Source organism: Grus americana, chromosome 7 (assembly GCF_028858705.1).
Source record: "Grus americana isolate bGruAme1 chromosome 7, bGruAme1.mat, whole genome shotgun sequence".
Lineage (NCBI taxonomy): Eukaryota > Metazoa > Chordata > Aves > Gruiformes > Gruidae > Grus > Grus americana.
In genome coordinates this window covers 38655200-38681996 of record NC_072858.1, presented here as the reverse complement: position 1 = coordinate 38681996, position 26797 = coordinate 38655200, and the positions used below count along the sequence as shown (strand labels likewise).

Below are 26797 nucleotides of genomic sequence, written 5' to 3'. Positions count from 1 at the left end.
CCTCTGTGCCCCAAAAGGATAAACAGTGGCTTTATTTGCAGTTCAGGGGAAGGAATTTGTGCGTTGGCTCAAGATACGCTCCCCAAATGCCTGATGCGTTTCTCCCTGGGAGTTGGGGGGGGGGCGTCACGCAGAGCAAGGCGGTGCCACTGCGAATGCTCTTGTTCAATATCATGTCTCTGTTAGTTTGGAGTCAGACTAGAGCTCAAACAATATCATTTGCAAGTAGCTGTAAGCAATTATTCTGGTAAGAAAGGACAGCAGAGAAGTACCTTTTTTGTTACATTGGTTAGGTCTTCATAACTTCCTGACTCCAATATTTTTAAAAAAAAAAAAAAAAAAATCCAGATTTTTAGGTTGTCCGAGCCAGTAGGTGTGTGTGCTTGGTTTAAAAACTGAATTTTGGAAAGCAGAATATTGTAATAATATCAGGTATCTCATTACTCCAAGCAGCTGTCTGCATTTGTTACTGGTTAGCAGTTTAAGAGGGGGTTAAGCTATAAATGGGAAATAAAATATGCCGGCCCCCAGCCCCCCCGACTGTTCATTCCCATGAACGCCATCTCATAGCTCTGTAGCTCCTGGTCCTGGTGCTGTTGCCGAATTATGGTTTGAATGAAATCGCTCAAAAGGTTTCAGGATGATCAAATCTAAACGGCCTATAAAGATTGTTTTATTACTTTTTAGTATTATTTATATTACCGCATGAATTGTCTGTGTCTGTGTTGTTAGCTACGTGAAATGGCTTTGCTTTATTTAAACATAAAAAACCAAAACAGAAAAACCACCAGGTAATCGAAGTAAACATCCTCATCACCTGGAGTAACGTCTTTGACCCCAGCGCAATGTTTTTCACAATTCTTTGCTGTAACATCTGATCTGTTATTTCTGGAATTATGTAAGTAACAGACGGCTGTAGTTGAAGATGTTTGTAATTTATAAGAAAATGTAATAGCAAAAAAGTCTTCCAGTATCCTGTGACTTGCTTCAACAAGTGAATAACAGAGACACTTGAACGGACGTAATGAAAGCAGGGATCTTTCTGCCAGCCTGCTACATGTTTAGGTAGTAGGCTGTATATTTTTTTTTCCTATAAGTTCATATATAATTCAGGATTTCACACATTTGTAGCTGCTTAGAGAATGTACTCATTATAAATACCTGTTTAATTTAGCAACAGTTTTTCATCACATACGAGAACACAATAAAAATGTACTGTTGAATATGTGTGTGGCTTAATAGGCTGGATACTTAATAGGTTCAGATGTTTTCCATTTGTAGATGAGCAGAGGTATATTTTCAGAAGATTTACTCTTAAGAGCAGTAGATTTAATGCCATGTGAACTATTTTGCCTTTCGAAAGCCTTATTAATAATTTTATTTTAAAATGGCCTTAAAGGCAAGGAATTCAAAATAATCCTGAAATCTCCCAGTAGACTGCTAAATTCACCTTGTTTATAACTTTTGCTTGAGTTAAGTTTTAATAACTGGAAGGGATTTATTTTGCTTGGCAGCAAAAAGAAGCCAAATACTGGTAGGACAGTGACTCTTCTGCCACAACATTTACCTGAACGGTGATTAACTGGGTGGAGCTGCCCAAACTAAAATTCAACTGTGAGGGAAACTTTGAAGTTTCTTACATTGCGCTCTCCACTTTAAGCTAGAAATCCAGAATGCCAGAAAAAGCAACTTTATCAATGTCACGCATAAAATATCAGCAATCATGAAAGGATTTGTCTGGAGAACTTAATGATGAAGTGCAGTTGCAATTGCAGGTGAAGTACCTAGACGGGGGGGACCGATTCTGTGGTGCTGTTTGCAGCTCCTTGTGCAGCGCAGCTCTGCTTCCGTCAGTGAGGAAGAACTGGGTTTGGAGCAGTTTCTGTGCTAGGTAGTGGATTGCTGGATTCATCTGGATAATAAAAGTGCTGCTCACAGAAGATGTGCGAGACAGGTGTCCCGTGTCCACGTACCGTCTTCACATCTCTCTTGGGTTGGAGATCTCTCTGCTAATGCAGTTGTGGTTGAATCCAGGTCTGAGAATAAAGTTAAGCCTGAACTTCATTTAAAACCTTAAGCTTTTCTCCTGTATTGCTTCTAAGCCTTGCTTTTGAGAGCTGGAGAAAATGGGGAGGAGAATTATATAGATAATGATTGCAGCACATGATGCCAGGTATTCACTTCGGTCATCAGCGACTGAGTGGTGAGACCTGGAAGCAATTTGAGTGGCAAAGCCAAAGTTTTAATTAGTTGCTTACACTTGAAGCGTTATTAGTTTTGAGCCTCTGTGGGCACATCTCTTCTGGTAAAGCAAGCGGCGCGAGGGCCTTTTCTGTGGCTCTGAAGCCAACTGGCATGGTCTGACCGTGTCTACAGGATTACGTTCCCTTGGCCTCCAAAACCAGTACGTACATCCAAGCCTGAGGAGCGGCACCTCCTAAGCTGTGCCCGGCCGTCGTTTGGGCAAGGACTAGCCGGCCAGGGCCAAAAATATCCTGGAGATGGTAGTACCGTTTACCAGCACTGACCGTAGGTCTCCGGTGCTCAGGTCTGTGCTGCGGCACTGTTTAATACAGTAAAAAAAAAAAAAAAAATACCAAGCTCACGTGGGAAGGTTGAAAAGTGGGTCAGTTCTTACTGCCTTTCCTCCCTCTTGCCTAGTGTCAGTGACTTGCCTTCCAGTAATTTGCTTGGCAAATAAACATTGCTGGTGCTTCATTAATGTTTGAGATACTTATTTTCATCCTTATTGGATATCAGCCATTTACAAAGCAAGCTGACATCTATTTTGTTTTTTTCCTATGCAAACAAAGAACTTGTACAACAAAATAAAGGAGATGCAAATGATCTGTTGCTAAACTTGACAGGTTTTTTGATTTAATATTGTTAGGCTTTATGTTCCTATTTTCAATTAGCTTTGAAATCTGCTTACATACTCTGCTGTTTAGTATTTGTGTCAAAAGAAAAGAAGAGATTGCAGCATGTGTTCAGGAAAGACACAAACTGAGAACCACCACTGAAAGAAATACTCAGCTGTGCAAATAATTTACTCCTACAGTGTGTTGCTGGAATTGCTCGGTGTAAAGATAAAAGCATGCTGTGTTTGAGAAAGCAGCAGAAAATATCATTAGGTTTGAGATTTTTTTTTTTCCATTGGAAGCTCTTGTTTTGTTTTGTGTTATTTTTGTTTAAAAAAAGAAGTCAGAAAATGTAGATGCTTTTGTTTTCATGGTTCAGAACAAATACTGTGAGAACACAAAGAAAATGAGCGTATGAAGGAGATTTTGCTGAAAGTCCGGTTTCCTCAGGTTTGAAGCATCAACTGATTTTAAGGACAACCAACCGTTATCAGTGAGTGCTAACGATAAACTGTGCGAGATCATAATTAGATTGCGTGCAAAACAATCATACAAGAGCCGTAGCGGTTGCCAATTACTGCTCGGATTCTGCAAGCCTGATGGCCTCTGTGGATGCTTCCGCGCTTAGGCTGGTTCTGCTTTCAAGAAGCGTTGATTCTGTACCCGCTGTCTCTTCTTTTGTAGGTTTTCTGCAAAAAGTGCCATTAAATCTGTTACCCGTTGGGCTCAAAGTATTTGGGCCTTAGTTTAGGAATACATGCTGCGTGGGTATCTTCTTTTGCCAGGTTATGTTTTGGCGTGAGATCTGCCACAAGCACAGGTTGTTCTGTACGCGTTTGCTCTTTAGCATTAATTTTATCTCCTCTTGTCCCCTGCCACGGGAAGGCAAGGTGTGAGACGGGCTCCCAAGCCGCGTGCTCCACTTGCCGTAGCCAAGGCTTTGCCTCTGTGGAGGAGATGTCTCCTCAGCCCAAATCCCTCATTTCTCACAGCACCTCTAGGAATGTGTTTGAGATTTCCAGCCGTGTTTTACGTTTGGTTGAAATGGACCCAAGGGGTTTTGAAATTATTATGGGACAATCTGCGAGTGGGATGGACAGAGATTTCATGGCCAATTTCCATTTAAGATCCGGCCAAAAACCAAGCTGCGAGTTAGTATAAAGAAAAGTTTGGTGATTTACAGAACAGAAAGGGATTCTTTTTCCTCTCTTGCTGTGTTTATACTATAGGAAATGTGCGTCTGAGGGAGGGACCTGGGGAAGGGACATACAGCAGTAAGGGCTGGGAGAATACTGAGCGGGGACTCTAAATTGTTCAGTTCCAGTTTGGGCAGAATGCTGCTGTGGTGTTACTCCATATGTAAACATGATTGCAATCCTACTGTATTAATCTCTTAGAAGTAGAATTAAACATTATTTAATATTATTAGTGTCTCAGACATCTATTATCGACAGCGATAAACCGTCATTCATGGTGACATCATGAGTGAAATCACGCTCACAAAGATTCACGTGATTTTCCTTGAAATGTGTGCAGTGACTGTATAAATCTGCAGAAACACGTCTTATTCCGGGCTATTAAAATACAGGAACTTTTGCAGTAGGAGAAAGGAAGCAGAGTGCTAGGAACTCGGCACTGAATAGCTCTGTTGGGATGCGAGAGCATCCAAAGCATTGGGCTGGTTCCCCCCCGCTCCCCGGCCTATTGGCAACTGAGCGTTTGTTGGTGTTGGGCAGCCTCCTTGCCCGAGAAGATGTTACAATCGAGATATTATCTCAGTGTGAAGTCCTGCAATGTGGTGGCCTTCTCCTATCAGACTTCTGGGCTGCAAAACCCAATATAGAATTACTCTTTTAACGTATTTATCCTGAAAAATATGTCTGTCCGTATCTCTCTGTACAGAAATCTCATTTTTCATTGTCGTGCTCAGACCTCCGTTCTCTGAAAGGGATATTCTTTGCCACGTTTGCTAAACGTGGGATGCCAATGTAATTATTTTCTAGTAAGACAATTAAGTTGTGTGAGGCTGTTTATTGTTTGTTGCTCCAGTCAAACACCGTACAAAGGCTAAGGAGAAGCTAGCTGGTTATTCAGTGGTAATAGCACATACTATTAGCCCTCACCTGTGCAGGCTAAAGCAATGCATCATTTCCAGTTATTTAAAAGCACATTTATATTTCTCTTTTACCCATGGATTTTGACTTTTTTTTTTTTCCCCTGCACTGACCAACCAGACAATTTATTCAATGCTTGCTTTTTTTGTTTGTTTTTCTTTTCCTTTACACTTTGGTAGTAGAATTTTACATTTTGCATTGTAGAATTAGTGATGAAAATATACTCTTCAATGCTGGGCAGGTAATTACCCTGAAAATTGCTTTTTATTTGAAAATGAGAAGTTAGAGTAATATTTTTTTTATGTTTATGTTACAATAGAGCCTTTAATTGGTATACCTGTGCATCTTCAATCCAGAAGCAGGGATCTTCTAATATTCAGCTGCAGGTATTTCTCCTTTGTGCCTCTCAAGGCATAATGAAAAGGCTTCATCTTAAAGAGATTTTTTTTGTGTATGTGGCTTGCTTTGTTCCTCTCAATTAGGGAGCTATGACTCAAGTGAAAGAGGGGCAGCTGGGGATGAGACTGGAGTTGTGTACAGGTCAAAGTAGATCATCCAAAGCCATGAGCTTTTAGTTTTCCTGCATTTTCACTAAATTTGCTTTCTGGGACTTTTTCTTCCTACGCTTTGTTTCGGTGCGTTCGCGCAGCACCCGTACAGGGATGTGCGAGCGGAACTCTCACGGTCAGCTTGTTACAGCAGTCAGGTGCGTGAAGATGTATTTTCCCTATTGTACACCTGGGTGTGCGAGCACAACAGGTTTGTGGTGGGTGATAGTTAGGCTGTAGGTTTCTTGTGGTTAGCGTTGTGGTTTCACAGCTGCGGCTCCATAGCCTCGCTCTCCCCAGCAAACTTGCTTGTGAGTAGCCTTATCGTTACGTTAGGTGCCTTTTTGGCAACTGGCTGAAGGTGGGGCAGGTGGTATGAAAAGGCAACGGTGCACAGCTTCCTGAAGGCTATCAACTGCTTTACATTTATATCTATTTAGTATTCAAGAACACTTAATTTTTCAGCATCCACCTAATTAGAAATTCTCTTAAACTTTGCCATAAGGTGACCATTTTGGTTCCGATTGTTAATCTATCGGCAACATTTTCGGCAAAGGAGTTCTTGTGAATACCGGCCCCCGGAGAGCCGTAGTTTAGAGCGGGCAAAGCGGTGACAGGCTCTGGAAGAGGCCGTCAATGAGCTTTGCAGCGATACGTTATCGGAGCAAAGGGAGGAGGCTAGGGAGCTGCTTGCTTCTCTTACCTGAGATAACTGTAGTAACGAGACCTTATGTATCTTTGGGATTGCCTTTGAAACAAAGAGTAACATCAGAGAAATTAGTTGGTCTCTGTTAGGGATTGTGCAACGGAAAATAGCCTCTATCTGCTGTATAGGCATGTGTGGCAGTTACGTGTTTAATTATGACTTGCACGTAATCCTGGATTATGCAGCCCATGTGAATTTATTTAAGAAAATGGATATTTGGAGAGTGCAGGGTGTATGGAGGCCTTTTCCTCCTCCCTGTCTGCCCTGAGGTGCAATTAAAAAAAATTTACAGCGGTGCCCAAACCTCCCAAGTCACGCTGACCCACGCAGGATTAAAGCATTGCGTGCAGGCTGGCAAGCCGTCGAGTTAATTTATTTGCAGAAGTTAGCCTTCCCCATCTGGCAATTGCTGTCCCGCAGCTGCAAGGCAGGAGCCAGTGCTTTCCAAGGTAATGCACCTTGCTTAGGGCAGATATTTTGGATTTCAGCTGCATTAAGTTGATTACTTGTAATCACGTGCTTGGTTGGGCTGGTTTTTTGGCATCTCCTTGAAGCAGCTTTGCCTTCCTCAGCTGCTGTGGCACGGCCTCGTACATGTTAATGACAAACGAAACCCCTCTGGTTTGTAAATCTTGTTTGGAGAAGCCATGAGAAACATTTCTGATTGTTGAAACTTTTTGTGGAAACTCGATTTCTTTCTGGAATTGTTTGAATAGCTTTCTGGTAATTTTGCGCTCCCGTTCATTTTAAATAGGTCTAAAATACATCATTTTGTAATGGGCTTTTACATAGCACTGTGGCTGTTAAGGAGATGTGTCAGTTACTTGTAAAAAGTCTGTCTTTTAGAAAATCGCATTTATTTGCCATCACAGGGCTCAGTTCCCTTCTGGGCATTTACTGGCTACGGTAGGTCTACAGCTTGGTATAGAATTAAAACAAAAATGATGTGCTATAAGTTTTGATGGTAAAAGTCTGAATCATGCTTACTTTAATTTTTAAAATAAATCAGCATTCTGAAAGTTTGATTTTTAACTGCCATCATACACGTTACAAGCTACTGCAGAGACTTGAGTAACACTATGACCTTGAGCAGTTGTTTGTTAAATGGTCCCAGTCGAGTGAAGTTGATTGCTTCAGCCGTCTTGTCCGCTGAATCCGTTAGTACAGCACATGCCTTGGACATGAATTATCAAAAATTTATGAAAAAAAAAATATTATCAGGTGTGATGCTTTGGTAAGGAATTATTTTTTTTTTTTTTTGTGCTGGAAGAGGTACCAGACGTTGCATCACGAGGCAGCGTTTGCACAGCGTGATGGCTTATCATCCAGGTGGAACGTATAGATCTGCGGTGCAGGAGCCACAATCGCACGACCGATGCATCCTCAGCATGGGCCGGCGGTAGCGGAGGGATGACATGAATACTTGGTGGGTAGGGCTCACAGGAGCATCCTGGTGGCAGAGGAAGGGTGAGACACGGGAATCCTGCGCTCAGAAGGATTTTGTATGCTAACAGGTTCAGACTTTTCTTCTCGCTTCCCTCCTGGACTTGCCCATGGAATTGCGTCCCAATTCTGCCCGGCTTTCATTCTTAGAGACACTCTGCTCATTTGATGATCCCAGCTTAGACCCTGGAGACTTGCAGCTGTGATCCCGAGCAGGCGGTGTTGGGAAACGGATGATGGGCTGCCATGTCGGGGGCTGGCACGTGAGCAAGCTGCTGTGAGAGGGGAACAAGGTACCGGCGTACTCGGAAGTGATGGCATTTTGTAATCACATAGTTGCTAAATTCCCAAGCCCTGTTCTGAACTTTGTTTTCCTCAGCGGTGAATTTTCACAGGGTGACAAAAGGCACATCCCTGATGCGATTCAACACTTTGCTTCGTTTCAAATTCTGCTCTGAAAAAGATAATCTATACCTGTTTAAAAGGTGCAAGAATCTGTAAAAGGAGCAAGAGGTTTATTTTCAGCTGGTTTTGTTGTTAAAAATTGCTGTTGTAAGACAACACCTTGTTTTATTAGAAGTAAACTCAGATGGTTAAACGTCGTGAGGTTCTCAGCAGTATTATAGCAAGAAGCTTGGCTGAGGCTCAAGTCCGGTTGGTACCAGTTGTGCATGTATATAATCATTAATAAGTTTTATCGTTTCAGTGATTTTTTTTTTTTTTTTAACACTTCATTACATGCCAAGGCTTTTTCTTTTCGTTTCAGGATTTGCTGCAACTGCTTGATAAAGCAAATGCCTAAAGTTTTTGTTTCCGTAGGGCATACGGTAGAACAGCAAAAACTTAGTTAATCACAAGTCTAATATTTTTATTCTAACTCGGATTTTCTTTTTTTTTTTTTGAGAGCTTTCAGATTACAAGCACAATCAAATGCCACGAGCTGCCTAGCAGCTTTTTCTAAGTGTTTTCAGTTCACTCTGACTTTTTCTTTATGCTAAGACCTGTTCAGACAGCCTTTTTAGCGAGCGTGATTTCCCCTTTGAAGAAAGAGCAGGTCTATCTGAGGAAAAAAAAAAAATCAATCATCATTTGTAGGGTAGGTGACGAAGAGGTTAAAAACCTGATCCTCGTGTTACGCTCGTAAGCTGGATATGTCCTCGCTGCTTCCCTGACACCCAGGTCAGGGAAGTCTGAAATAATTGACTGTCTCTGGGGAATAGTGTGGCTTTAACAGGTTTGGCTTCCCCACCCCCCTTTGACAAACGTAGCATTTTAGTGGCATTAAAGACTTTGGCTTCTTCATGACACAAATCCCATGCTTGGTTGCAGAGGCAACAAAACGGCGTAGAACTTGCTTTGGAATGTCCTCAAGGAGGAAAAAAAATTGCTTCTAGGCAGGACGTAGCGCCAAGTATTTCTGGGTTTCTTAGTTTTCTATCGGTGTGTCTGCAAACCCAACCATGAGTTGGTAGCGGTGACATAAATCAGCTAGATTTTGTGTGGTTTAGTGCAATGAGAATGAAATAGTATGGAAGGATGTTAGAGTGATATTTTAATCAATCTGTCCATGTAATGCATTGCTCTGCTTGCTATCTGAATCGCTCGATTCTGTGTTCTACTCCAAAACTGGTGGTGTGATTCTTAACCACTCTCTTATCAGTTTTTTGAAATTTTGATTCCTTGACATCAGCTCCATTTATGGAAGGTTATGCACAACTGTAGGTTACAAATTATCTTTTAGATTTCATGATAAAGTCCTTTTCTTATGCTGTTTCTTTCTGTAATAAAGCAATTCACAGGGAAAGAAGGGATTTCCCTCTCCCCATGAAGGAGAATGCTTTCCCTGCCCTCATAGAAGGGGGATGCTGGGCAGTAATGCACAGAAAGCTTAGGCTATTTAAAAAAAATAAAATACAAAAATCCACCCTTCCTCCAAAACCAGACAATTACAGATCAGCAAAGAATAAATTTCAAAGGCAGAATCTCCTTTACTTCTGCCCTGCTAGTGGGCTCTCCTGGTGCTTGTTAGCTGGGGTAGTTGCCGCTGCTGAGGCATCATGAGAGGTCCCTTCCTTCGTGATCTGAAAAATTACATCTCCCAGTTTTGTATTTCTGAAGAGATAAGGAGTTTTCCAAGAAATTATGGATTTTCCTCTATCTGTTATGAAGTCCAGTATGCATTTGATCTGTAGTGCTCCATTCCATATCTTAAGGGTTCTTTTTGCCTCTGTAAATAGGACAAATATTGCAGCAAGAGTACAGAAAGATGGAATTATTGTTTAACAAGACTTGTGTCCAAATCTAGTTAGGTACAAATGTCGGTCTGTGATTGATTTTTCTACCTGGATGATACTCGATGGTGGCTTTTCCCTGCATTTCCCACACGCTCCCTTTTTTATTCCCCTTTCTGGAGGCACAGGTTGCAATGTCGGGATTTCCATCATCTCCAATGGAGGGACCAGAGCCAAACTCAAACTAAGCGGTCACGTCGGGGCAAGATTTTGGCAAACATGGCTTTAATTGCTCTGCCTTTGTTATTGACTGAGGTGCTCCAAAAAAAAATCCAGGTTTGCTGGCAATGCTCTCTTTTTCCCTCAGGATACTTCCCTGCAGAAAGTAGCAGGAGCAGATAGAGAGGATCTATTGGGCATCAGTAAGTTGTCCTTTTTTTGCCGCCTTTACGAGGAGAAAACAGCTACATGTGGTTATTACGGTGCACCATAGATGGCTAGGAAATATTTAAAAAAAATTATGCAGATAGCCATAAGCAATGTTTAGGTAGGCCTTTTATAATTTTAATAATTCATTTTTAGAGCAGAGTGTTATAACCTCCTGCTGCTCTTCTTGGAATGGTATGCAAACAGGCCCTGGGATGGCTCCAAATTAAGGTGAAAACATTGAAGTCATTTAATTCACACCTTTAATGGCCGTTGCCTGATCACGGTGTTCCCGAATAAATGCTTGATCTGTTTCATTATTTATAAATCCTTGAGTGTTTAAAGTGTAAATTAGACTTTTCTAAACAGAGAACTAATAAACCTCGATGTTGATTTGCTTGAGTAATAGCTAAAGGAATTGGAAAGCAAACAAGATTTACAAAACTAGTTTTTAATAAATATTTGTGATCTGACACACTCTGAAATGTGCCCAAGAAGTCTAAAACAGATTACCTGGGCGTGCGGTCTTCCCGAGGAAATGTGATGAATTGGATAGCTGCCCTGCACTCCATCTCTGTGGGTTGCGTGCTGAAATACTCATTTTGATAAAATCCTTTGCATAAGAATTGCGCTGGTCAAAGACGTCCCCCCCCACGCACATGCCTGCCTCCTTATTATCAATCTTGCTTGCCTGTATTGAGAGCTCAAGTCCCACCCTATTTGCACAATCCCAGAGATGTATTTTAGGTTAATTTTGAAATATGAGTTTCTATTTTGAGAGGCAAACCTAGCCAAAGCTTGGCACTTCCTGAGCGGCAAAAATCTGTGTTTCCAAATAAGTCATTTTTCTAGAATCAGAATGAAAATTAGATATTTTTTCTATTTTCTATAGAATGGAAGTAGACATACAGTATCCTCTCAGAAAAAATATAAATGAAATGGAACAACCAGTCTCTCCAGTTCACATGCATCTTGTCCATCAAGCAGCTGATGCCCAGGTAGCAAGTGTCGGTCAAGGAGGTGGCACCGGAGGACCTTTGCTTCATGTCCGTCTTCCAAGCCCCTGAGGCTTATCTGTAGGGAAGGAGCCAGGGAACTCCAATGGCTCCAACTTGACCGTTTCCCCCTACATTGGGTTTTGGGGACTTGCAGGTTCTCCCATTTGGCCATGGGCTTACGCTGGAGATCCCCATGCTCCAGGGAGGATTTTTTGGGTCAAGTTTGGCCTTTCAGCTGGTCCAAGGTGACACCACAGGTGTCAGCTCAGGCTCCTCTGTGTTTTTGGTGGACGTAGGCAGTGAGAGCCTGGTCTTGTCTTCCCAGCCACCAAGAAAGTAGAAAATGAGGCAGATCTCTGATGAAAACCTGTTTGTATTGCAGCAGCATTTGTCAAACCTGACAGAGAATATTTTTAGGAACTTAAAAATAGTGTTATCAGAAAATTATCAATTGGGGATCTTGAGAGGAAATGGAAGGGCTGCAAATACAAATTTATCACACGTGGTCTGTAGTTGCCCCTCAAAAAAAAAAATCATTGCAGTTGGCACTAAGTTAGTTCAGGAACACTTTCAGTTCTCAGCAGAAATATTTTTTTGAAGTTGCATTTCTTTTAATCTATGTGTACATATTTGTCTCATTTAAGGACCAGTCAGTGTACGCTGTAAGTGCTGCTGGTTTTAGTTTCTGATTTTAAAATCTGGCACGTTTGCACTCAGTATGACAGGTTGCAGATGTAGTTTGAGTGCATTCAAGGAAAGAGACTGAACCTGTTAACGTGAGAAGGGTTTGGGAAGAGAAAGACCAATGTTAAAGAAGGTGAACAAGAAATTTAAAGGAAAGTGCTTGGACTTTTAGGTCGAATGCAACATCACGGATTTGGGTTAGATGAACTAAAAGGTGGGTGATGGAAACTGCGGTGTGCTTGCAGGCAAGGATGTCTGCACATAGGTTTGGAGAAGGAAGGTACCAGAGAGGAGCGTTTTGCAGGTGGTCTTTGCAGTGCTGCGCAAAGACCATGAGAAAATACCGCATCTTTCTGCTGACTGCGGGTGCTGCTGATCTCATTCATTCTACGAAACTCATTTCCCCCCAGAAATGTTGTGCAGGTAGAAACTGTGACTGGACTCGTAGATGCTGGGACTTCCCAGGCGCATGGTGTAAAATTTGGACTCTGTCGTGTGTACGTGGTGGCTTGGCTGTGTCTGGGAGGTGCGGGTCTGTCTTCATGATGAGGAGCTTGACCATATTGCGCAGACATAGTCAATTAAATGTGAAATGTTTTGAGCTAGAAAATAGCTAGTATGTGTGTCCTGGGCTTCCGCTAATGTCTCTGTGGTCACACAGCTAAAATTGTTTTTGTTTTCATGGGTAGATGAAGAGTAGATACAACATTTATTAATGTTTATTAATATGGTCTTGATAAAATAAAACAGGTCTGAAATAGAAATGAGATTGGGTTTGTGATAATATATTTAAATGGGAAGGCTTGGATATCCCTGGGAACATGACTTCTTTTTAAATGCAAATCATTTTGTTTGCAGGTACCTAACTTAATAATCTATGCACATAATCAGAGAATTTGTGTTCTCAGGAGCTCAGTTCTGGCTGGGAATAGACACGAACTTTGTTAATATACATATTTTTTTCCCCAAAGTACCAAAATCAAGCTAGGAGTTTTCACCATGGCAAGGTGTAATAAGCTTACTCTCAGAAGCGATAACTTTCAGTGCAAAAGCTAGTTTGTAGAATCAGGTACTGTGGCAAGAAACGTCGGTTACTTTGGGGTAATTTCTACCTTGCGAATTGTGGCAGAACGTTGCCGTTCCATAACCTGGAGTTGCGTCAAGTGTCACGTTCTCGTGCCCCGTTGTGCGCCGAGGTTTCCCTGTACTAGTTCTCTCTTGTCTCTGAGGGTTTAGTAAGGCACAGAATTAACTTTCCAGTTGCGACTTTCATAAACTGGGCCAAACTGAAAGAGGTGCAGCATGTGAATGGAAGTAAAACTTGCTGATGTTTCTGCTCAGTCTCTCAAAATAACAGGATCACGGAATAAAGAACTGTCAGCGCGTTCCTCTAGCTCCAAGAGTAGGTTGGGGTTTTTCAGATGAATGCACGTCTGTCATCTTCCTGAAGACATCCGGTGCTGAAGGTCTCCTCCTCTTAGAAGCCTTATGATCTTTTCTGGGTTTAGGTGAGGAGCTCATATGTCTCTGTCTTATTCCAGCTCCTAAATCCAGGGCTACCAACTATCCCCCGTTCTTACTGTCTGACTTGCCTTTCCGATCTCCAACTAGTTCATGTGTTCGTTTGCTTTCTTTTAGGTGAGGACATTGTGTTTGCTCTTGTTTCTGCTGTACAACATTGTTTTCCCTCTTTACATCACCCTTAGTTGTTTCAGAAGCGTTTTCCCTCATCATCTGCCCCGATGCGATGCAGGGATAATTCCCATCCTGTTTTTTATTTCTCACAAAAGGGTTTGTCTAAGTACAGTAAAACTTAATGGAAACTTAATGGTGCTAATGCGCTGCTTTTATCAAAGGATATGTAACTGGAATAAGTTCCTCTAATTCCAAATAGCTTCATCCCTGAAACGCCTAACTCAAAGTGGTTGCGTTCTGCCTATTTATGCATATCCGTGGTGGTGGTGGTGGTGTGTGCTGTGTCTTAAAAATCTAAATCACCTTCAAGAATTGCTGTTGCCAAGGTCTTTTGGGAAATGAGACAAGAAACAGTGTTTGTTGGAATAGCCTGAAGACTTTTCATCTCACCGCTGACTGTAGTATGTGCATTTTTATTATTTCTGTGCTGGCTAGTAAGAAGAGAATTTTTTTTCTTTTTTTTTTAAATGTTCCAAGAAATTTTAGCCTGTGTATTTTTTTGTCTTGATAGCCTTTCCATTGTGTGCAGGGTACTTGATAAGGTAACGTTTTTGTTAATAGACATTTTCTTGGTATCTGTACGTGTCTGGTATGAGAGTACCAATCTGGGTTGTTGGGGTTGTTTTTTTGAGACTTGGCAGCTTTTTGTATAGGTAATGGAAAATCTTACGTCAACCTTAGCAATCCATTTCGGGTCCTATTTGCTAAAATAAAAAATAAGAGAGGAATCCCACAATTCAAGGTCTTCCAAAAATTATTCTTTTTCGTTAGACATTTTATCCTTGCAGGGTTGCCAGAGACTCAACAGCCTACTGGGCAGATGAGCAGGCGGTCTGGGGGCCGGGGAGGCTGCTAAAAGCCCCTGGACCCCTGGTGGTGGGGGGTGTCCTCCCGGCTGCCCCACTGCCAGCGACCTTGACCTCCCCTTCAGAGAACTGCTGCTGCTCTGCATAGTCACGTCTGCGGACTTGGAGAGAGGTCAGACGAGTAGTTTTTCTTCAGTTAGCAGGTCGATATGTTTTGAACGTATGCATAGTTAGCTATTTAGAAATAGTCCCTTGAGCAAAATATAATTGATGCCTTCTCAATGTATGCAGTTCTAAGCTTTTAAAAGCTTTTGAAGAAGAGCCTGTGTGGTTTGTAAATGCCTCAAATGCCTTTTTTTTTACCTGTAAAGCCAGTAATCCCGCAGACGAGGGAGATGTGGAGCCAAGGAGCCTGTGGAGGAGGGAGATACAAGTCACTTTGAGATCTAGGTCTGTCCTGAGCATTGCCTGTTGGCCTCTGCTGCAACCAGGATACCAGGCTAGGTGGGTCTTTGGTCTGATCTTGTACAGGTATTTGCATATGCAATTACATATATATATTTTTATTTTAAATCAGAAGTATGAATTTTTTTATCTTAAAAACAATCTTTTGTAAATGTTTTACAGGGGTTGAATTTTTAATGGTAATTCAGTGTAAACCTTTAGATACGTTTTGAAGAGAGTCATTGCTTTTGCTTTCTGTTCCATTCAGAGTTAGAAACGGATTCAAAGGAGTTCACAAACATTAAGGAAAATAGAAAATTTTCCTAGAAGGAGAAGTTTTTGAAGACTGAAATAGAAAAAATGATCCCCTGTAGGGGAAAGACATTGTTTTCACCTGTCTCCTGCAGACTTGTTTTGTGTTGCTACTTGCAATGCAGAGTACTGTAGGACATCTAGTAAAGGACTTTGCAGACCATAGGCTGATCCCATCAAGACATTCCTATGGTCCCATGTTGCAAAAATACTGCTAAATGGAGAGAAAAGCCTTTTTTGATGTTTAGAGGCTCTGTTCAATGATGTTGGCTCCTGACCCTGGTGCTGAGTGAAAGGGAGGGCAAAATGTGAGAAGCAGAAAGCTTGGAGGGAAGGGGGGTGACGAAGATGTGCCGCGGGCAGTGACGAGGGTGGGCAGGCACAGCAAAGTGCAACTGGTGAGCCGGGTACAGAAAGAGAAATGAAATGTTGGGAAGGTTTCGTGTAGAGGGTCCCTCTGCTTGCTCCCTTTTTGGTTTACGACCTCATAAATGTGGCCACTGGTGGAGGGGGTAGGAAGCAGCCAGGGTGGCCATGGCTCTGGTACCCTGGGGAGGGAGCTGCATCGCTTCCCAGTTTACCTTCGATTGCCGCTGTCGTCAGTGGGAGTAGCACTCTGGGTTTTGCTCTGTGTAGACTGTCGCAGCATGAGTCTAAGTTAGTTCATGGTAATGTTGAGAATTTACTTCTGCAATGAGGTTTTAATTTTCCATTGACTGCTAATTTATTGCTATTTAATCCATCCTATTCTACAGACATACACCTTCAAACGTAGAAAAATAAGTTTGTGATCCAGGTTTAACTATGAAAACTCTGTAGAATGTAAAAAGAAAAAAAGCAACTACCATTTCAAGTGATCCATCTAATGCCTTTCTATAAGAAAATAATCCCCATTTTCAAATTGCTTTACAATCAGCGGCAGGCAGAGGAAAGCAGCAGAGAGATACAGGTGTGTTGTAATGCACATTTGCTCTGTCTGAAAGAAACCTGGTGTATCGCAAACCGTGCAAAGGTTGTTCAGAGGAGAAGCTATTGGGTACGTGCAGATGGAGACCTTCTGGCCTCCCTCTGCCTGCTTTGGTTTCTCCAACTTGACCAACAGACGGTGCAAGTGCGGAGGCAGCAATGGGAATGCCGTTCACCCTTCGGCAGGAGGTTTAGGACCACCTGCTCTGTGTGACATGGGGTCTCCCAGCTCCTCTGAAGATGCCCACCCTGGATGTCAGCCCAGCCGCCACTCACTGTCACCACCACCAAGTCTGAGCTTGCAGCCTGCTGCTGTCCAGAGGACCTTTGCAAAGCAAGAGTTTCTCATTTCTTTAGGCTCCCTCTTCTCACTATCCTTGCTTGGTTGTTTTTCATTTTTTAATATGCTAAGTGTGAAAAAACCCCACTGCTTTAGAGTGCAGAAGTGATGAGTTTCCTTCCATCTATTGACAACTACTGTTACTTGCCTTTACTGCAGCTCAGCATTAGAGTGTGTATGTATATCTATATGTCTTTTAAGTACCAATTTTTCTTTTCATTTGTCTTTTGGACAAGTGACTTAAGTAATATGTCATGTTGCTCATTTAATATACTGTGCTTCTGTGAGTACAGTGCATAGGATACCTGATTCTTTCCAGAAGTTGCTTCTTCCAGATGGGTACTGTGCATAATTCTCCCAGGCTAAATACCACCGGCTGAAAAATTCACAGCTGGTGTTCCAGGGTAGGAAATACCGTGTATGTTTAATGTAAATTGCCTGACATGTTATTTGGACTTGTTATACAGACTTGATTGATATGCTGAAATGAAAAATATGTTCTGTGTGAACAGTAGAATGGGATTTTTTTTTATTATATTTAGCCTTTTTGTACATCGTACAGCTGAAGTAGCTGCTAACGTAATTTGGCAGTATCGGAGGTTAATCCTGCTGTTGCAGGTGGTTTTATCTTTTCATCAACTTTGAAAGTAAGAACAAGTTTTAGACTGTTCTTGAAGGAAGGATAAGTACATTTGGATGATAAAAAACTTCAGGGCTATACTTCTGCCTTGGCTTCAGACACGCTTCCCTTCCGGCTTCGGCTTCAGCCCTGTGCTTGGGAGCGCTCGGGTGCCTCTGGGATCTCTGGCAGTTTTCTGCATTGAACGCAGCCCATCGAGTACTGAGCGTGTGGAAGGCTACACGCCGTTGCTGTGTACGAGAGCCTTGTGAGAGTAAGGGCTGTCCAATTTGTATTTTGCGTGTCCGCGTAAATATGGCTTGCTGAATTGGTTGCAGTTCGGTACGTCTCTGCGATGTCGCTGGGACTGACCGTGCGTGGTGTATGAGGTCCTTGGTCCCACGAAGTTAAGCCTTTAGCTGGTGCACCCCTTTAGTAGTGTCACTGGGGAGGTGGGACACGCTCCGTGTGCCCAGAGCTCAGCGACTGCAGAAAGAGAAACCGCAGGTGCCTTTTAATTCCTAAAAGGGCTGCAGGTTTCATTCTACTAGAATCCTGTTTTCTGATTCATGTGCCAGCATAAGGGTTATTCCCAGACCGGTCGTAATTCACTCTAAAAAAGGGCTCCGCCAAAACATTCAATTAAAACAATCCCAAGATGCATCTAAATCATTTAATAAGTTGAGTCCTCACTGAGCATTGCGTGTCTGCTGTCTTTAGTAGAGCATAAACTGCAAACTCCATATTTCACAGCTTTTGCACCCGAGTCCCTCGTAATGCCCTTCCCATCGAAAGATCACTTTCTGCAGAGACTGATCTGTACGAACAACCCCTTCCCTATTATTTCAGTCTAATGAAGATTTTCAGCTTCTGGATTCCTCTCAAAGGAGTAGTCTAGTGTAGAACTATTGTTATAATATTTACAGCAGTCTATAATTTTTATTTTTGTTGTCTTGTTTTGGAGCTACCTGTTGAATAATTCTCAACAAGCTCAGATAACATTTCTGAGTAAATGTCATTACTTTCAGAAAAGTTATATTACTCCTGAAAATAATATATCTTTTCTCTCTTGTATAGTCTCTTGGTTTCTGGCTTTTTTGTAGTCTTTTTTTAGCCAGCAACTTGCTTGACTTTGCTTCCTTGAGGCTTACTCTGTACTAATCACTTGAAAAATCTGTATGGTCTTTCCACAAGACATCTCAGTGGTCATCAGGCTTCAGTGAAGGTGGAAAAGCAGCCAAGTTGCGGTCTCCACACAAGATGAAAAGCTGTTCTTAAAATCTACATCTAATTGATGTGCAATCTAACTTTTACATCAGTCTTAATTAGCCAGGAAAAATACCTACTAATTATAGTCCCTGGTGTCCTTGTCAATGGCTTGGCGCACACAGGACAGAAGCGCAGGGAACAGTGCTGAAATACCGTTGAACTTTGGGGCGTTTGAGTGTAACTGCCAAGAAATTGGGTACGTGAAACAGGCATCTACACGGACCATCTCTCTCCTCCCCGCGAGTGGCAGCATCCTGTTAGGTGCCCTCCGCAGACGTTGACCAACCCTTCAGCCCCCCAACACTGTAAAATTGAACTTGCGCTAGAATTACAGAAGGAGGAACGTAACTTTTAGAACAAGGTAGAAGATTTCACTTCGGCTAGAGCATTGTTTGAGCTTCTGTTTGTGCAAAAAATTACAAAAGCAAATTGTCTAAACTCATTGTGTTAGTGCGTTGCGAATACCGAGGGATGTGTTTGCCTTTGTGCTCGCGTGTGTGGAGAGTTAATGGACAAACCGTTGACGCAGTCCCATCGAACGGCGTGTATTCAGATTTATTGTTAGTAGGTTACCTCCCTGGCATTTTAGGCCAAGGGCAGAGGCAAGACATAAGGAACAAAATGATAGATATCTGAAGGGGGGGAGGGGGGGGAGACCCACAATGTCAGATTCTTTGTAAATTAGAAGAATGATACTTTAAGGATGGCTATTAAAAAGCTTATTTGCAAACTGCTGTCTTTTGAAGTGAAGAGAGTACAAGCGCCTCATGAATATCTGAAGAAAAACCAGTCCATTTTTAAGAACAAAAGAATCACTGTATCAAAACAAACCAAACAGAAGTGCTTTGTTAAATCAAGCAGATAGCTGTTGGAGTGCAACAGAGGAATGTCGAATGAGACGCAGAATTCAAAGCAGTGAGGTCAGTTAAGTAGCAGTAGTTTACTGGAGCTTGTACGAAATTTGTCATCACATCAAGATTTTACGTTGATTAAAATTTTTTTTAAAGTATGTAATTGCAATAATTTGTTCTCGGGTTCATTAAAAATTACAGTTGTTTGAGCTCTTTAGCCCTTGCAGAGGGCTGAGTTTGGCAGAAGTCAATCTTCTAGAAACTAGGTGAGGGAAGACGAAGCCTCCTTGGATAAAGAGCAGTAAACCATCGTGTACGTAGCCTATACTGAACCAAAGCTGCCTGCGAATGCCAGGTAGTAAAATACGTGGTGTACGTCACTGTAAGGACATTGTTATAGCCACTGTTGACTTGTTTTGCAGCACTTTCCTCTTTATGTAGATGTTACATTTTAAAATTATACTTCATTTTTTTTTTGCAATCCTTAACATGCAGAAAGTGCTTCTGGTATTAAGGCCCGTGTATCTTGCCACTTCCAAATGCACGCTGTGCCGTGAGGAATTCATACGTGCCTTTGAGGTATGTGGTTTTTCCTCAGATTGCTCGTGTGCAGTTCACGGCAGGGTAGTGGCTACCTTCACGGGGCACAGTCCCGCAGTCTCTTCTGTTAGCAGTCAGAGCTCTGCCACCGTTGTCGGTCTAAATCCTTCAGCGTTGCATATGCTGGATTTCTCTACAGCCCAAAAGTAATTTCCCTTTGCTACTGTCCCTTCAGTCAAGACTGCTAATGTTAGATTATATTCACAGTCTTGAGTTTGGTAGAAACCAGGGACTAGTTCTCATTATAGGACAATCTTTTTGAAACACTTTTCTGAGGAGAGAAATAAACCCTCTTTATGTGTCATGATTGCTTAAGCATCCGAAAGCGGTGTATTGGTGGGCAGCTGCGGTAGCTCTGTGTCCTTGTAACTTGTGCTGCGATGCCCCTTTGCTCCTCATGGGCCTACTGATCTTCAACGTGGGAGAGAAGACACGAGCTATTGCTACTTTTCCCCCTATTTCCTAATTATCCCTTGCAGTATGTTCTTCCACTACTATCACAACTCTTTCCTATTCCTTTTGCTGTGTCGTTTGGTGACTTCAGTTGCCCCGATTCTTCCATCCCTTAAGCTCCTCCTTTTCCTGGCAAGAATTTGCTCGTGGTATTTACTATAAATGCCACTGTATAGTTTTGCTATGGACAGGTAGCCCTTGCTGAAACACGTAATGCTGTGCTGTTTACAGGTGGAAATTGCAGATTTTTATTTCCCTTGAGAGCCATTTGAATGGAGCCTTCTGTTGGGATTAGTGCTGGTGAAGCTGTAGCCAGAACTTAGACTTTGCCTTCAGGTCTGAACAAGACGACTGGAAAAAATCGAAACAACTGAAGCTGTTAGGGTGGTTGTGGTGGTTGTTCTCTTGGGTGGTTTTTTTCAGGGAGGCTTTTCTTAGGGCACCTTTTGTTCGGGTGACCTCGAATTTGGATTGCTGACCTTTCTTTGCATCATCATTGAGGCACAGTAATGAGGGCAATACACGGGAGCTGGTGGATTTTATAGATTTTTAGAGAAACGGGTGACTAGACATAAAGACTTCGAACTGTCACAGGGTTGGTAATCAGCTTGTTTTTCCTGGCGAAATCCTCTTTATGTTAAAACTAGTCGCGGTCTCTCAGAAGTTGTATGCCAGTACAAGCTGCTGGGTCAGAGTGGAATTGTACAGGCGGTGTTGCACAAGAAATTGTGCTCATCACCGTAAAACGTGGGTAGCAACTCGGTTTCTCACGTGGCTGAAAGGGTATTGCTCCTCTAACATGAAGCCAGGCTTTGGCGCAGAAGTTAAGGATGTTTGGCAATAATTTTTTTCCCTGTCATCTCTATTGTGTTATAAGAACTAGTTTCAAAATAAGCGACTGAAAAAAAACCTTACTGTGGTGTTTTCCTCAATAGGACTGGAAACCAATTTGCTGTGGTTAAGACCAGTAATTAGTTTTACTGGTTTATCCAGAAAAAGCATCCGTCCAACTGAGAACTGCTCCCCTCCAGATGAATATATTTATACAGAATCACTGTTGTGAAGGTGTAGAGAAACTTTACTCTGCACTTTGGAATAAATGATTTGGGCCCTTAACACAGGAGGTTATGCGATAAATATTTTAAACTCATTTAAATGTTCTGCAGCTAGTGACGTTCACAGATTTTCTTCATAACTGCTGATGAACTTCAGCAAAGATCATTTCTTTTAATACTTCAGTGTGAGCAAAACTGGGTAGTGTTAATTTTTCAGAAAAAGGAAATCTTAGAGGGGTGTTTATAAATACTGTGCATGCAAATCTGAGGCACCAGAGTGCAACGTTCAGGGTAGGTAGTAATGCTTGACATTTGGAAAGTTGGAGTGTTTGGTGTAGGAAATTATGTACATCGTGGGTACTGTGAACTGACTAATAGAGCTGTTAGGGAAGACACTTAACTGACAGGATGGGACAAGAAAATAAAAAAAGCATGTTATATATGTCGAATAGATGGCTGGTCCTAACTGAGTACTACCTTTGTCTTGGTAGACATAGTTTTCATGTCCTTACACTGCAATTTAGTTTTCTATTGAAGAGCAACTCAAGGTATAAAGCCTGTTTTTTTCCTGGAGAGCTTTATGTAACTGTTCTTTTTTTTCTTTTTTTTTTTTCTTTTTTTTTCCCCTCCCCTCACCTTGATGTGTCACTCTTGCTGTAGAAAATTTATTCTGGTTTTGGTTGTTATTTCAGTGATTTCATTTGTTTGAGGTGAGAGTGGGTGATGATTGCTCAATGGAGAAAAAACTCGTAATGTTAAATAGATAGCTGTATATCATGGGTCTCGGCGTCAACTTAAATTATTGTGCATTGCAAGTGCTGCTTCTTGTATTGTCGGCAATAGCTTCAGTGTTAGAGGCAGTTTTTCATTACAGATAATAAGGTTCAGAATTTTTAAACATCACTCAAAACATAAAATACCAGAAGCTCTAGTTAGAAAACAGTATTTTTAGTGTTGCAGTTGTTATGAAAATACATAAAAATGTAGATGCCCGTATAAATTTCTCCCTGGCGTGTTTATTGTTTTTGCAGGCACGATCCTGGTTGACAATATGCTGATCAAAGGGACAGCAGGAGGGCCAGACCCCACCATTGAACTCTCCTTGAAGGACAACGTCGATTACTGGGTGATCCTGGACCCTATCAGCCAGAGGTTATACCTAAATAGCACCGGCCGAGTTCTGGACAGAGATGTAAGTTTGGGATTTGCTGTTTATTTTCTTTTCTCCCCATAGACCTGAATTTCTGAATCTGTGTATGCTCACAGGAAGACCATAAACAGAAGGCATGCTAGAATATAGTAGCTGCATCTGTCTTTTGTCCCCAGATGGATGTGAACAGAGTTAATTTGATTCTTTATTAGGACTTATTGGGAACATGCAGAAACTTGACCGTTTGCGCACAACAAATATGTGGACAGACGCAACAATAAAGACTGAATAAATAGATATGTGAGTTGGCAGAAATACACGTCGACCCAAACTTGTTTATTGAATTCAAAACATTTGTATTCTGGTTTGCTGCTTTTGTCTGGGAGGAGAAGTGTTGCTCACCTCCCGTCCCGTGACACTTATTAAAAGCCTGCTTTAGATGTGTACGTCGACCTGTGAGACGTGAGAGAGAGCAAAGGCATTGCCACTATTTCAGTTCACTTATAAAGCTTGACGTATTCAATTGAGAATTTGCTACTTGAGATTATTTTTTTTTTTTTTTTTAAGGCAGCGTAAAATTTGTGTGGTCTGCTCGCTCCTAAGAGCGTTAAAGATATATTGCCAGGCTAAGTTTGATTTTTATAAAAAGAGCGATTAAAAGCACAAAAGAAATAGGAGTGTTCTCATCTCTGTTAATTTCATTGAAGAGAAACACTTTAAAAATAGAGACATTTTCTCACGCTGTTACAGCATTGCGAGGCAGTTCATCAGAATCTGAAAGGAAAACAGACTCAAAAGTGACTGTAACCAACATGGAAAGAGTGCTTTAAAGATCAGGAGATCTCTTTGGAGTGTACGGAATATGTATTAGCCTGATTAATTTTTCTCTGCATGTTTTAAGATATATTCATAATTACCAGAAACAACATGCAAATTTCTCTTCATTTCCATTTTTAGTTTAAAAGAGCTAATTGAATTCAGCTGTTCTTAATTTAGTTTTAATTCACAAACTGTTTCGATATGTGAAGCAAAGGTACACAGCACAGAACATAGAGGAAGGGACGTGGTGGCAAAAGCCTCTAATGAGATGCTTTACCAAAGGAACCTTGTCAAATGATTTGATTTCTGATACCAGTAACAGTCTAACTAAACTCACAAATACTTTACATTAATATGAATACGTATGGACACTTTATGGTGATGTTCTGTGCAAGAAGTAGACGGAAGTCGCAAGGAAACAAGCGGAGAGTGTACATTTTCTTAATTATATAGAGGTAGTATCGGTGGGTTTACATTGGTATTTTAGGGGTTATTTCCTCATTTTTTTACTCTGAACTGTAACACTTCTTATCCCTAGTAGTGCTGGGTAAAATGACTCATTTGTGTTTAAGTTTACTGGGATATAAAAAGAAAATCTGAGAATTAAGGTAATTCAGATTTTCGGTGGGAGCCCCACTATAGGTGTCTTCTGTGATGTCAATGAATTGCTGCAAGTCACAAGCCAAAGAAAATGAAAGCAACCAACAAAAAGCCCACTGAGTAAAAATATGAAATTTATGTCATGGACTTAATTAATATGGCCCTTACCTAAGGGCTGTTTCCAGCCTTTAGAACCAGAGCTAGACAAACCCCTAAAATGCAAAATCATTCAAGACTGTGTGCAGTTTGGGTTTTTTTTTAAACAAAAAATAAACTCTTTTTCTCATCTTTCACGTTAAAACCATGTGAAACTTAGTAGTAGCAATAAAAATTTGGGTTTTATTAAGTTGAACCTTAAAATTCAATTTTTTTATTACAGAGCCAAAATTGTGGTCTCTGATTCACAAATGGTGCATATACGATTGCATTCCATATATTTGGATGCTCTTCCCATTTTTCTCTCCGATGTGCCTGCTTGTCAGCTCTGCTGATTCAGTTAGCCTGATCCTGCTCTTTTTTTATTACTTTTCTCAAAAGAACATCTTATTAGATTCCATTGATTCATTTTTACTAAGAGTGACAGTACGTTTTCCAGACCAGATCAGATAAAAAGAAGATTCCAGACTTTTGTTCCCAAACTTTAAGTACTTAAAAAGGATGACTTGTGATAAATCGAAACAGAAGGTGAAAGGAACTGCTAAAAGGTGTTGGGATAATTTGTCTCCAGGGGCATAAACAGTTTGTTACATTGTGCCATTCTGTATTTACGTTTATTGCCTATAAATGCCTAGATTGATGAGTGTTTGTTTAAAGACCTAATTTTAAATCCAAGCACTGAGCCAGCAGAAATTGTATGTATGTGAAAGTAATATTGGTTCTATACTCTCTCATATTTTACCAAAGGTCACAAACTATTTTTTTTTGCCCCCACGTTCTTGTGAAAAAGACCAAATCCAGAACACCGTGTACTTACACATCTATCGTTACAACTAATTATGTTTTTCTTGGGCGTTGCTAATAAATCTAGATCAACACAGTAGCGCTTGAAGTTTATTAAAGGTGGCCTAAAAATTCTTGGATCTTTTGCAAAGAATGCCAAGGTGAAAAATAAATGGAGATTATCACGTTAGGGGCTTAATTTAAGCTACAGATGATATTGGGTGTGTTCCTACCTCTGCTAGGAGTTCCGCTGATAAAAGTAGAACCACATTATAGCTGGCTGCAGATTTTTACGGCAGAGAATGGACTGTTAAAAGTTCCTGCTGTACTTCATTGCAGAGAAAGTTGAGGGTAAACATGTAGGGAAGAATAGATATTTCACGTAAGATCTCAACACCAACGTAAAGCCCATTCTTTTCTTCCCAGGCTGTCTGGCTCTTTAAAAACTGATTAGTGCCAAAGTCTGAAGGGTAAGGAAAGCCATATGGTTCTAAAATCCATTATAGCAAAACTGGAAAAAAATCGATCAAAGAAATGGTCGCATTTAGAATGAGCGAAAGCATAATTATATAGATAGATAATTACGGTATAATTGTAAGTCTCAGAATGTCAGTACAGAAACCTGTTTGCATTCACTGTACAGAAGAGTATGGCATAGGCATCTTGAAATCACTTTTTTGAGTTGTTTATTCTCTTGAAGACTTTGAAGTTAATAAATGCAGCTTTTTTTCATTTTGTCCCTTCCCATGCTCGCTCGCTCTCTGCTGAGTGATAGATACAGAATCCAAATAGAGTTGCTGTCAATAGTTTACATGCCAGGCTGTTGCTTCAAATATGTAAATTGGCACTTGCTGTGGTGGGAACGTGGTGAATAGAAGTCACGCTGGAATGCTGTATTTCCCTAGTAGCCTTTCGGAATTTCCATTTCAACCAAAGGTGCTTTCTCCTTTATTCTTCTTAGAATTGTTTTATTAACTCAGGTTAGTAGTAGTAGTAGCCTTTCCAGCTTAAATTTCTTTCCCCATTCATCAAGTCTGGGAGTTATTTTTGTTTGAATATTATGATATTCACTGGAGTAAAAAGAACAGGACTTTGGATTGTCCGCACTTAAAAGTGACTGAGTTGTTTCTAAATTACTTGGTAAATGTAAGTGGTAGCATATTGAATTTATTTCTGACTTGACCTTTCAATTCCAATATTAATAAACCAAAGGTTAAAATGTGTGGCATTTTCTAGGTATCTTCCAATAATCAGAAGATGTTCAAAAGATGTGCTTTTTTTGTAGTTGTTGCTGTTCCCAGGGGAAGTGCGAAGGGCTAATCATGCTGAGGATTTGTACCTCTGTGTTAGCACATACCGCTGGCAAAGCTCCATCTGCAAAATAAGCTTTGAGACATGTAGGTCTCCCCGAAAGACTGCCAGCACGAGCTGTGGTCAGGACGCTCTCAGAGAAGCTCCTTTAATCCCTGGAGTGTTAGATGTAAGACAAGCAGGCTGATGGGCTGTAAGCGAACCTGAGCACTGTTAACATCAGTCGAAATTTAACTGTTAGTTCAGATTTTGACTATGTATTAGATAAACATATTTTCACTTACAGCCGCCCACGTCCATCCAGTCCATCGTGGTGCAAGTGCAGTGTGTTAACAAAAAGGTTGGCACCATTATCAACCATGAAGTACGGATTGTGGTGAGAGACAGGAACGATAACTCGCCTCGGTTCCAGCAGCAGCGATACTATGTGGCGGTGAATGAGGTCAGAATGGCTTACCTTTTTTCCTCTTTCCCTTCTGTGTGGTGTCATTGCTAAATGCCAGCTCTCAGTTCTTTCGCTCCTCATCTGAACTCCTGGTAAATTCAGTTATTTTAAAATC

The 26797-nt window shown here is 41.2% G+C and overlaps 1 protein-coding gene across 6 annotated transcripts in view; it reads left to right on the top strand.

Moving 5' to 3' along the window:
* PCDH15 (protocadherin related 15) overlaps positions 1-26797 on the top strand; it is a 1027345-nt gene that overhangs the window by 737632 nt on the left and 262916 nt on the right. For all 6 annotated transcript variants that reach the window (XM_054831779.1, XM_054831776.1, XM_054831775.1 and 3 more), the window contains 2 exons: positions 22450-22610; positions 26524-26679. In XM_054831779.1, the coding sequence (XP_054687754.1) occupies positions 22450-22610; positions 26524-26679 (317 nt within the window). The remainder of the gene's footprint in view (positions 1-22449; positions 22611-26523; positions 26680-26797) is intronic.